The 12,883-nt window shown below is 37.1% G+C and overlaps 1 protein-coding gene across 4 annotated transcripts in view; it reads right to left on the bottom strand.

The window, feature by feature from the left end:
* SSBP2 (single stranded DNA binding protein 2) overlaps positions 1-12,883 on the bottom strand; it is a 194,349-nt gene that overhangs the window by 142,214 nt on the left and 39,252 nt on the right. For 3 of the 4 annotated variants that reach the window (XM_066988764.1, XM_066988763.1, XM_066988762.1), the window contains exons 2-4: positions 11,277-11,349; positions 6,157-6,218; positions 4,400-4,484 (exon numbers count right to left, since the gene is read on the bottom strand). In XM_066988764.1, the coding sequence (XP_066844865.1) occupies positions 4,400-4,484; positions 6,157-6,218; positions 11,277-11,349 (220 nt within the window). The remainder of the gene's footprint in view (positions 1-4,399; positions 4,485-6,156; positions 6,219-11,276; positions 11,350-12,883) is intronic. The other variant, XM_066988766.1, reaches the window with a different exon arrangement.

The following is a 12,883-nucleotide window of genomic DNA, read 5'->3' as shown; positions in this document are numbered from 1 at the left end:
AGAAGGCAGGAACAACATGCACGTGGGAATCTGCTTCTCACAACAGAATAGCTCAGTTCCAACCCAGAGAAACGAGATCTGTTAAGAGAGTTGAAGAGATCTCCTTAGGACACTGTGAAGAAAAAAACATTCTACAGTGAAGACCAAATTTTGGCTAGAAGTAACCATGTAAGTGATTTTTCACAGGACTTCAAAGCACATAGAAGTTTTCTTCCAGCAAAAGTGATAGTTGAATGGAAAATTAATCTATTTGGGTTTTTGTTGTTGTTGTTATTTTTTTTTTCTTCTTGAAATGCTCTGTTCCTACTGAAATGACTGTAATAATAATAATAGCCTAGGCAAGCACCATTTTTCTTTCCTGAATTACCTGAAATATAAACAAAGTATTTCTAAGACATTTTCATTAAATTTCAAGGCAAGCACGCACCTGCCTGAACCAGCACATGCACTTTCATGATGTACATCTCTCTTCTCAAACCCAAAATGTGAACTTAGTAAGTTCAGAGCCTTACTCACTTAGACAAAAATAAATAAATAAAAATCCAACTGCAAATTTCAATAGAAAATAAAAATAGAAACCCTTGTAGATCATATGGAGGAGTTGTAAGCGTTTAACCTCAGGGTGAGGAGACAAAAACTTCTTTTTAAAGCCAGAATAGCCCTTCACCTTTCTATTTATTGTATTTTTACTAAGATGAGCATTGTTAGTACTGCAAACAGTTATAGCCTCCACTCTGAGAGTAACTTTATGTTCTTGCTGTCAGACATGAAAGATCCTTCTCTTCTGACTAGCTTGATAAAAATCCAAGGTGTATTAGTACAATCTGAACACACGGAAATAGTACTTCCATACCTCATCTCTGCAGAACAGGGATGATACTGTACAGAGAAACACGTATGCACATATACGTGTATCAGAAAATTTAAATAACAGTTGTGTAAAAGAGTATGTTTTTCCTGTTATTTTACACAAATGGTCAAGAAGAGATTCTGTGGCACAGACTGATAGGCACACACAGGCTGAGACTGCTTGCTTGATTAAAGAGCATTGATAGCAGAGGAAAGTTCACATGCACTTTTCTTCAACACAGTGCTCCAGATGGGTTCTAATGAGGGTAACGCTAGTGTTTTTCCCCAAGTATACTGCAGATGTACAAAGCCCAGCTGCAGATATTCAGTTGTATTAAATGACAAGCAAAGCAGAGGCTGAAATGTTACAGCAAACTAAATAATGAAATAAAACTCATCATTAAAAAAACTTTTGTAGAAGAATTAAGGGTGCGGGGAATCAAGCAGCATCATCTTTTGCAACTGCAGTTGAGATACTGTGGAACTTGAAAAGTAATCAAATCTTCCTGTGTATATCCATTTTATGAGTCAAGCTCTGTGTGCTGCAGACTGACTAGCAACTGTGTTGTTTGAGGCAGCAGTATTTCACAAATCATTAAATCATCCTCAAACACCTTCCACCTCCATCAAACATTCTTAAATCTTTTCTTCCTTCACAAAAAGCAAAGACAGAAAAGATACTGGGTCAGCTCATTCAGCTTAATTAGTGTTAAACATAACATGTGTGGTGTAACCAGACCACTCACACCTTCGGCAAGAATGCTCTCCTTAGGTCAAGTAGAACACACACCTAATAAAAAATTCTGAATCGCTAGTATGAATTAATAAGCAAGCCTTCTGTGCTTTTTGTACTTGGCAATTACAGTTTTGAGATATGACAGTGCAACTACAAATGCTCTGCTCCTTGACCTGCAGTCTCACAGTAGGACTGAGTTATCAGCGCCTCAGCCCAGTGCCTGGCTCTCTGATGGTCTGCGCTGGTGGTAGAATTCCGACCCCTCTGGAGTTGGTGGCAACACTCCGCATGGGTCAGCATTTCACAAAGCATTTAATAAATGTTTACCTTCAACAGCTGTGAAATATGCTTGGCTGTATTTTATAACCATTTGTTATGTGCATTAATACAAATGTACAATAGACTCATGAAATATTAAATATATGCAAGATTTCAATGGTGTGCACTTATCATGATGCAGACTGCCTTCCTAAACAAAAAGCACATGACACTGAGGAACAGCATGAGTCCTGCTAGATATTAGACAAGTTTATCTCAACTGTGAGGAAAAATAATGCAATGGATAGGTTTTCTTGTCACTTTAAATGATTAAGGTTTTAGAAATGCCTGGAGAATTAACTGATAAAATAAGCCAATGTATTTCTGATATAAATATTCATCTGTCTTTATGCAGATTTATATGCATATAGAAGAATATCATGTTTTTATTTTTCCTTTATCGAACACCACTTTATAGAGTACCTTAAACACCACGCAGTTGTACATCACATACAGAACTCATTTGACTATTTTCTCAGGTTTTTAAATTACCGTTAACACACACCATAATGCAGACAGAAGTGAGCAATAAGATGGTGTAATAGTCTAAAACCTGTGGAAGTTAGAAACACTAAAAAGGAAATGCTAAGACAAAAAAAAGTTTGATAATTTTGATTCAGCTACTCAAATTCTTGGATTAGAATTATATAGATTAAAATAGTGAACTTACTGATCGATGAAACTCTCATGAGCTTACAGAACTGTGGACTCTGTTCCTTTTCAGACTTCCTAGTACTTTTTTATTTAAATTTTCTTCTAACTGGTGATTTAATTTGAAAATTATTTCATAACAGCTTTTACAGGTTGCAGATTTTTGGCTTTTGTCATATACCTTACACTGCGAGTGCACAGTGCCCCCACTGAAGTCAATGGTCATACCTTGGATTCTGACCTCCACAAATTTGATTCACTACTGTCATTCCCTGCAGTCATAAACTATTCCTGTAAAGCTATCTCTCCTTCAGTGTGGAATTAAACCTCGCTCTCATAACAAAGATTGAAAACAACAACAAAGCTGTTGAAATGTTTTATTATTCCAACAACTGTGTATTCAAAATAGAACCCATAAAGGAGCGCAGAAACTGTGCTTCCACCAGTGACATTGTTTTTAATTTTAGGAATGTGCTTTACCAAGTTGGTTGACTTTAACACTTTTCTGTGTGGAAAATTTCCTCAGAATTTTGTTCCTTTCTCCAATGCTGCTTTTTTCTCATTGATTATGAAGAGCGATCACTGTAGCATGATAGTGCAAAATTATCCAAGCTCCTTTACCAGTCAGCCTCAGAATCTAACCGCTAAGGAGAAGGTATTAAAGGGTTATTGGTCTGTAAGTAAAATACGCCAAACAGTTCTAACTGTGTTGATGGTGCATTTGTAACATACTCCAAAAAAGGCAAGATCATCAGTCATTCACACACTATGGGAACCTGAGCTGTTATCAGATTATGACAATAGATAACAGAAAATAGTCTCTTCGAAGGTTCATTTAAGTTCTTCCAGGTTTGTGTTTGTAAGAGATTGGGCTATTGAAGTCTAATTTTAATTTTATACACAAAAATATTTTTTTGCAGCAACTACAAAATATTTTTAAGACAGACCTGGAATACAGCGAAGGAAAGAGGTTTCAGAACAGTATCATAAGGGAGATTTACTCCCTTTTTATACTGTACGAATGGCCCAAAGGAATGATAGTATGACTTTAGCTCAGTCAGCCTGCAGAGGATTTCCTTAGTTAAAATGAAATCACCGGGTGGAGAAGAACTGCCACAGGGGATAGAACCCAAATTCCAACCAGAGTCTGGAACGCAGTTCCAGATTTCTAGAGTACTCCATTTATGCGATGAGAACAGAGAAAAAGGAATGAAACTGTTTCAATGTTACGGACCCAAAAAATTTAATTTTTATTTTTTTGGTCCTCTCAGGTGAAATTGCACTGAACTCCCTGACGTGTTCCAAACTGGGTCTCAAATGTATCAAAACTGGCATAATACTTTTTACTGTTATTCCTCCTGTTCTCCTTAACTGTCTGACTTTACATTTATCTTGTTCTGTGGTACTTAAGTACAGTAGTCATGCTTGAAGTCTGTACGGTCCCGACAGAAGCCAGGGGGTGGAAGTGACAATTACATCTGTTGAGCAGCCTCCTCTGTAGCACAGACTGAGTATGGATATGTGGACAGGCCATATCTGTGCTTCGATTTGGCCCACGTGCTAGTGACCAGCCCGATGTCTCCACGGGGGAGAGACAGAGGGACATTCATTGTTCTGAGTTAATGCACAGGACAGCGTTTTGATCTCTAAGATGAGTAACAGTTTTCCGTATGGCAGTAGGTAATCAGAGAATTAGGAAGTCCTAATTCTGAGGCATCCCCAGAAAACACATTAGAGTTACTTATGTGTGACAGACACCTGCATTTGAGATACTGTCATGCAGAAATACTTCTCTATCACATTCCATACAGTACTGAAAGCACGGTAAATATACACAAAACTTACATAGTCATGAAAGGCTTTTGCTTCACTTGAATGTTCACAGGTTTCTCGTCTTTCTGGAGCTGCACAGTAGAGATCCCAAAATACACTGCAAATTAAGAAGTTAGAGATACGGTGAGAAAATCATTGTAATACTCACATAGATTTTATGGTGCACACCGCACATGCATGTTTATATATAGAAACAGGCGCATCACTTCCTTGCCAAGAGCTGAAAGCACTTACCTCTATGAAAGGGTTTAGCTTTGTAAAACATCTAGGAGGAATCGAGTCCTGTTATCTGATTCTCTGAGGCGAGCAGTGCCGTACTCGTTAAAACCACCGTAGTATAAACCAAGAAACTAATCTAATATACAAGGTTTAAGGGTATAAAGCTCTACACATAACCTCATATCTCTGGCAACTGCTGCTATTTACGTCCACAAAACCCTGGAAGGGACAGATACATACAGTAATAACATGAAAAGGCATGGAACGGAAGAGAAAACTGAGGAGTTCTTCCAAGGTCCAATACTGTGCTTTAAACAGAAGTTCCTAGAGAAAGAGGTGTATGAATAAGAGTAGGAAATAGATGGATATCTTCTTTTATAGCTCTTGGGTTATACGGAGAGAAAGGAAATTACAATACTCTGTCTTTCCACTCTCACCCCTGTTCAAATGGAGTTATACATGAATGAGTCCTAACACAAAATTTCTAGAAATAAATTATGTGTACAATCCCGAGAATAAAGTTTGTTTAATATTGTTTCTTTATTGTTTAGTCCAGCATCGCAATACAGAATTGTGGAAAATGTGAACGTTCTGCTGCAGAAATCACAATTAAGGTTAATGCAGACATCACAGGAACAAGACACATGTTCTCTTTTTCAGGCTTCCATCAGGTAGCTAAAAGCATAAAGGTGAATGAAGAATATGCCACCTTCCAGACAGCTGCACAAATTACTTGGGATTTTGTGTTCAAATGGAACCACTTTTAAATTTGTAAATTCTTGTACTCCTGACAGCTGGACATATTCTCCATAATGTTTTATTCTTGCAAACACTGACATACCGGATACATTCAAGGCATGTGACAGTTAATAAATACCATGGCTAAACAGCAGTGACTATGAGCACTCTTTTCTCCTCGGGAATTTTACACAAACAAATGTGTCTCTGCACACCGGTATATTTAAGCAAGTGGCATCATGCATGAAAAACTACAAGTAAATTTTATGTCTACACATATTCTGAACTGAGAGAAACTGTGCAAATGCAGACTTTACAACACCAAGCCCGTGCTAACACACACTGCTTCTCAAAAAGGCTGGTGACTTGGGTTCGGCTAATCATTTTCATATGCTATTTCCGTGAATAGAAATGTGGGCTGAAGACTATGTATGTGGATGTGAGCTTCCTCAGTCACTGTATGTACATATTTCATGTAATATGTAAATATTTTTTTCCTGAATGTAATTATTTAGGATATGTATAATGCTTTTAAATGCACAGCTTAGTAGAAGATAGTGAACAAAGAAACGCTGGCCAATTTTCTTTCAAGGATGCTGTCTTATCAGTCTACTATGCAATATTTGTTTTCTTGTATCTAATATCTGTGTCTTTTCCTATATCTAATTTTCTGTTCTTTCATTTCTTTATAAGAAAATGTTTTTTTCCTCATCTTCACATTCTTTTTACAATGATCACTTGAATTTCTTGCCTGCAGCTGCTGGATTTGCAATCGCCATATTCTAAAAATTGGAAAGAAAATGGACACTTACCACCACCAGGAGTGCAAGAATCCCGGGGGCTCCCCCAGTGTGATGTTTTTTTCCCATCTTATCTGAAATAAAACCATAAAAACACAGGTATTCACTTTTGTGATTATTGTGACTAAAAAAAACATTACATAATATCAAGAAAAGGAAGAATAAAATGTTTTATAGCTATGAAAGGCTTTATTATCATCAATCTGAATGGCTATATTATGTACTTTATTATAAATACTACTTTAGCTCATGCCTTTTATTTTAGGAAAGCGTATTTTAGAATTTATTTTGTAGAGATTCTGAATATAGCTTTATTAAGGATGTATTTTGTATCACTCCACCACTGAGATGTGCATTTTCTAAGCTCATGAACAACATGAACAACAACAACAAAGAAAAGTTAAACAATGCCCCTAAAACTATCTAAAAGATCTCCCAGTTTGTGCAAGGAAAAACAGAAGATACAGAACTAGTGTTACCAGTTCAGCAGGTGGCAGTCTTCCCTCCATATCCAAAGCTAGCCAATGCTTCAGGATCATCAAGGACTGCTTTACTGCTAGAGGTAGCATGACAAATACCAGTAACAACCAAGCTACAGCCTGTTCTCCCACCATCCAGTGAAAGTGTAAAGCTAGCTTGGCTTGGTTTGTCTGCACTAGCAAATGCTCTTGAATAGAAAAATACTGTCTGTGAGCTCTTTCCCACCTAAGAAATCTGGCTTACTTGGAACTTTTTTTCAAAAGGAACGCAATTTAGTAATTTTTACACCCCCAACTTCACACTTCTATTGTTACCAGCTAACTCATCAAACAACACAACACAGTGAGAGTGCTGTTCTCTACCTTGGCTATTATCACACAATCATTTTATTAGTGCCATAGTGATTGGTTTGTCCTTAGCTACAAAACTAAATAGTTTGGACTATAAAAAAAAGCCAGTTTAATTGCTTAAGGAGCTCTGCTGCAAATAACTGAAGATTTCTGTAGAAGTTCACATGACGCTTTATGGGAGGGAGGCAGTCTCATGCTTAAACTGGGTGGAAACCAGGGCGTTACATATACTCCAAATTCCTCCAGTTACAACTACACATAGCACTATTTCCTGTCCAATTCTGTAAAAAGATCATTGTTTAAACACAAGTCATATTCTGCTCTACAGACAGAAGTAATGGCTGACAAAAAAAGGATTATTCTAATGAAATGGGTAAATGTCTTTAACATGAAAGGTATTTAAAGACGTATATGAAGGTAAATTAAAAGCGTACTGGAAAAGGTAGATATAATGTGTTCATACTGCAAGAGGCAGTAGCGAAGCTGGGATTTTTCAACACAGAATAAAACTATTTCTCAACTCCAACTTGACTGCCACCCCCAATTGTTAAAAAATTTAAACAAGTATGTTTTGTCAATAGCTGGCAGGAATAGAATACATAGTTCATACAACTAAAATGTTATTTGCACTCATATGAAGCAAGGTAATGTGAATTTGATAAATTATATAAATACTTTAAACTATCAAAAAATCATTTGCCTGTTTAAAATTATCTTAGAAAGGTAAGCTCCAGCCATTATCACTTCTTTTGGTAAAGCTGGCAGAATGAACCAGCCGCATGGCACTTAACCCCCACCCACCCACCCACCATCAGCACTTAATAGCACTTAATCTATAAAAAGCACTTTTCAAACTGTGAAACTCTTGCCTAAACTGCGCCAGGTAAAAATGTTAATAAAAATGAAAAATATAAACAAAAGAGAAAACCACTAACAAAGTTTTAAAAATGATTCAAATGCACTCCTCAGTGGCATGACTGCTCTTCACATGCATTTGGCATGGCTTAGAAGGACTTGTGTTAATCACCAGGAATGCACTGTACTTCTGAGAAGTTTTGAAAGCAACATAATGGAGAGATGCAATATGTAGTCAAAGCTAATTTTTTTTAGTGGAGTTGAAAAATCATTCAGTTAAGAGTAAAAATGTTATCTCTGCAGAAAGACCTCACTATGTCTAAGCAACATTCATGTTCTTTAACACAGGGCTTGATGAAATTGCCTGACTCACAAGTCTTATACTGGTCCTTTTTAGTAAGACAGTTCATCTTCATAAATTTATTCAAAGAAGGAACCTGAATGATAGGTGGAAGTTTCTGATTTGTTTTGCTTTCAAAAAATACACATCTCTGTCTGACATTGAAAGTGTTCGTCAGATGACAGACAGGGAAAGAATTATAATTTAAAAAAAAAAAACAAAAAAACTTGTTGTCAGCTGTATCAATAACTAGCTCATAACTAGTGATCAATCAGCTGCAAAATGCCTACTTTCCTGGTCTAGCTAAGCCTACAAGGCCAGAACCTAGCTTTGAGGACAGAAAATACAGGGGTATGGATCAGCTCTCCAAGAAAATTCAGCAGCTGCAACACCAAAGGAAAGATTCTGGAGCAGAACAGTTTATATTGTTTTTTAAAAAATTGTGTATCCCATCTGAACAGTTCTATTCAACCCTCATAAGAAAATGACACTGTTTAGATAGTAGTGGTAGTCCCTTGCCATTTTGCTAATTGTACAATGACTACATGTTTCGGGATGAAACAGCTATTAAATCATTTCCATCCAATACTTCATGTCATGTCTCCTCAAAGGAAGTTCATTTGCAGACTAAGAGACGAGCGTGGTAGCTAACAAACTGAAGACGTCTCTTTTACCCAGACACCCAGGAAAAGGCTAGCTGACCTGGAGGTCCTACATTTTAGAGATGACGGCAACAAGGTTTTGAAGGCTGTACTCAGCAGGGACCACAACGACATGGAAAGCACTCTTCACCTTGTCAACAAGAAGGATAAGCAGAGCACTTCTAGATTTTACTGACTCACGAATCAGTTCTACACAAAACATTACAAAAATGAAGACATGCTTAAGACAACCTTCTCTAAGTTATATATATCAGTGATTTCATGATATCCAATTTAAATTTTACTTCTCTCAATTTCATTCCATTACTCTTAGCCGCATTCCCTGGTAAACCTTTACGTTAAGGGATGTTAATCTTTGCCATTTATACTCTTTAGTTATCACTGACAGCTGTATGGCTCTGACAATCTATATGCGTCTATTTCTTTTACACCCCAATACACTGGCTTAGAGCTACTTTGAACTACGTGAACTTTAAAGAAATCCACCCAAATTACTCAGGTGGGTGCAGACTGCCAGAGTAGAGAAGGCAGTGAGCCCCAACAGCCTTGCTTTCTAAGAAGTGGCCAAGCCGATACAAATTTCCTCCTACGCCACCTGGGTATCTCCTCCACCTAGCTCAACCACAGCAGGGCAGTTGCTTCCCAAAAGCCATGAGTCAGAAAAACACAAAGACACATGGAAGATTTGCTGAAAGACTTCTTTGCACTTCCCAACTGCTGCTTTGTCATTTTCATCCTGTGTGCCAACAATCCATCTCTAACAACAGCTGACTCACGGAGGGGCACAGAGCTATTATATTGTGGTTTACAGCCCAGGATTGAGTGGGCGTTACAACGTAAGGGCCTGCCTGCTCCACAATCAACTATCATTTCTTTCCTGCTGCTTTTACCACTTGCCATTTAAAATTCTTTTCTCCAAGCCGGATTAGTGTACAGTTTTCTCGGTCTGACCCTCATTGTATTGCTTTCATCCCAAGTACCATCTTTTCCAGGCTTCCCATAACAGCGATAATTGCATTTGGTTCCAACATACAACCATTGACAAATACTGTTAGCACAGTCTTTACCTTCCTGCACTGCTAACAAACAAGGTAAGTAAACTCACAGCTTTGTGTGAATTTTAACAGACACCTCATATCAATTCAATACACTATTATTCGTCTCTGCCCCATCTTTTGGCTGATTTTCAGCATCAGTCTGAATTTGAAAGATTTGATACATTCTCATATTACATTTGTTCAGATCTGAGAGTTTCTCTATAATCCAAGATTGAATTACTTTTAAAAGCTAAATTTCAAGACACTGTATTGAATGTTTTCCTGAAATCCAAATGTCATACCAGTTATACTCCTGCCAACTGCTCATTTTGCACATATATCATAAAACAAAATGAGCAAAATGAATCTTGCACAATGTATTATTTACAAATGACAGCTGTTTTGGGAAAGCCAAGATGATAGTCTCCATTATTTTCTCTCATTGCTTTACTAAAGAGAAAAAACAATTGTCAAAACCATGTTTTAATATAAACATAACCTGAAACTACCACAATTCTATCGCTTTCGCTTCTGTTATGTGAATTTTCTATAACCACCACAAACAGCCCTCGTCTCTTCCATCTCCGAAATGTCATCACTAGCATGTTAATTCTATTAGCTTTCAGAAGAGCACCAGTTGAAGCAGCAGATTTTCCTGCTACAACATGTTGCCTGTTTTTCTCACTTCTGCTCACTATCCAACTATCATTATCTTAATGTTCTCATCAAAGAAAGATTAAAAACAATAAACCCCAAAGACCTCAATACGTTTGGCATACAGGTATTCTTGTATCCCAGAGTAAATGTAAAATACTAAGGAGATACAATGTACTTCAATCTTCTACAGATATGTATATGTCTTTAAAGGTCCGTGAAAAAGACTAGCTATTGTCTAATTGTAAAAAATGCATTAGCATTCAAGAGCATTTAAGAAAGAGCACCTGAACAGTTATAGTCACAATTAGTTCACCAGATGAAAAGAAGCAAAATAATTAGAAGCATGGTGGGAATACATAGTGAGATCAGTATAAAATACCTGACTGCTGTATGTTTAGAAAGGGTACATCATTCACAATTGGAGATATCAACAGTAAGTTAGAAGATCATCAAGAAGGAACACGATTGACGCACATTCTAACATGCACATTTATTATAGAAAATAGACAAATCTTTCTTCCATGTAGGACCGAATCAGACAACAGGGCTAACAAATCACAGCAAAAATAATTATGCAAAGGCATGCAGAATGACATGGCAAACTGGCTTTTGCAAAATCAGAAGTCTATGCTGATCAATGCAAACAGATATGCAAGATTGTCACCACTGTTTTTTCTAAACCAACACAGATTTATTTCACTTGCACACATTGTAACATTGTGCAAGGAAAAAAAAGACAGGGCAAACATACCTCTGATAAAAACGTCTGCGCTGATTTCTGTGCTCCTACATGGAGCAGATATTCATATACGTACAGCGCTAATCTGAAAAACAAACAAAAAAAGACAGTATTTAGTATAATGCATTTGTTTGCTCCCCGTTTTTGGAACACATGATTTCAGAGGTTTGACTTGCACACTATTTCCTTTCAGAAACCACTATGTACTGAACATGACAAATCTATTATCTATACCAGAACTTTTAAACTAGACATGTAGGTCAATCTGAGCAGAGTTGTTTAAATAGTAGTTAATTAAATATTATTAAAACCCCAAATTACTTAATGTCAACATTTTTAATGATATTTGGACATGTGCCCAGTTAGCTAACAATTGACCTACTGCTGCCTGTATTTGCCCACAATACACCATGCTCGTTGTAAATACAATATATTCATACAGCAATACTGACTACCTTTCCAGGTCAACACTTTTACACGTGGAACGTGTCAGGCTGTTAAGCACATTTGAACGACAGCCCGTGTTTACATAAAGAACGCACAAACTTCAGGTTGCATCAGAAAAAGCCATCTCAGAAGCTGCATCTCCACTGCAGTACAACCACACCTCCCAGGTAAACACATTTTTTGGTTTATTCCAGTTTGAGCATCTGATGAGGTCTGACGACAACAGAGCTACAAATTAGTGTCACAGTTGCAGAAGGAGCTTCACAAAAAGTGAATTTCAGCAGCCAGGTGCACCTCCAGCTAAGTCAAACCAATCTGCCTAAGGATCTCATTGCAGAAGGAGGGCTCATGCCTGCTAGACCTTGAGCTGAGAAGGCCTCTTTGAAAACCCAAGGACAGGTGAGCAGTAACAACAAACATTTCCTGTTAAGATAGGCTAGATTTGAATTAGAAAGTAAAGAAGTAACACTTCCTAATTCTTCAGCTGACTCTCTAGAGAGGCTCCTGTCTGCCTGTATGTTTAAAATCTTTCAAAATGAAATCTCGTTTGAAAGTATGATTTAATAACGATGCGTAGAAATTGTCTATAAAACATTTCAGTCCAAGAGAAGAAGTATTCAGACTGCATTTCTTTTAAAATTGCTAGCTGAACTGTTTTCAAGAAGTAAAATACATTTGTGTGTACTTCATTATAACATTGCCATTCTTATTTGGAACATTTTAATATTTGTACCCAGAAATAGGTAGTTTAACTAAACAAAGCAGAGAGGCAGAGAACATCTGCTTTCTTGATACTGTTCAAAACGTCATGCAATATTAGACAACTGTCATCATGGCACTGACAGAGTAGTAATTATTGCTCTAAGCTATAAAGTGTGAAATTTTAAAATCTATGGGTGACATTCCTTAAAAGTTGCTTTCATTAGGTGTTTGTATTTTGTACATGCAATACTCCCCACAACCTTACTCTCCAACATCACAAGCAAAACCGTACTTTTTTCCTATAACAAATAAAAAGTGCCTTTTTGAATATTCAAGTGTGCGACCGTTGGTAGTTTGAACCTTGAGAGTTGCTGTATACGCTCTTTAATTCCAGTATTTTACAAAACATCCATTTATTGCTTTGTCATACGCTGTGTGAACAGCCGCGCGTCTCAGAGTGCTACGCAGGC

Source organism: Anser cygnoides, chromosome Z (genome assembly GCF_040182565.1).
Source record: "Anser cygnoides isolate HZ-2024a breed goose chromosome Z, Taihu_goose_T2T_genome, whole genome shotgun sequence".
NCBI lineage: Eukaryota > Metazoa > Chordata > Aves > Anseriformes > Anatidae > Anser > Anser cygnoides.
Note: the sequence above shows the minus strand (reverse complement) of the source record. Positions and strands in the feature narration are given on the sequence as shown.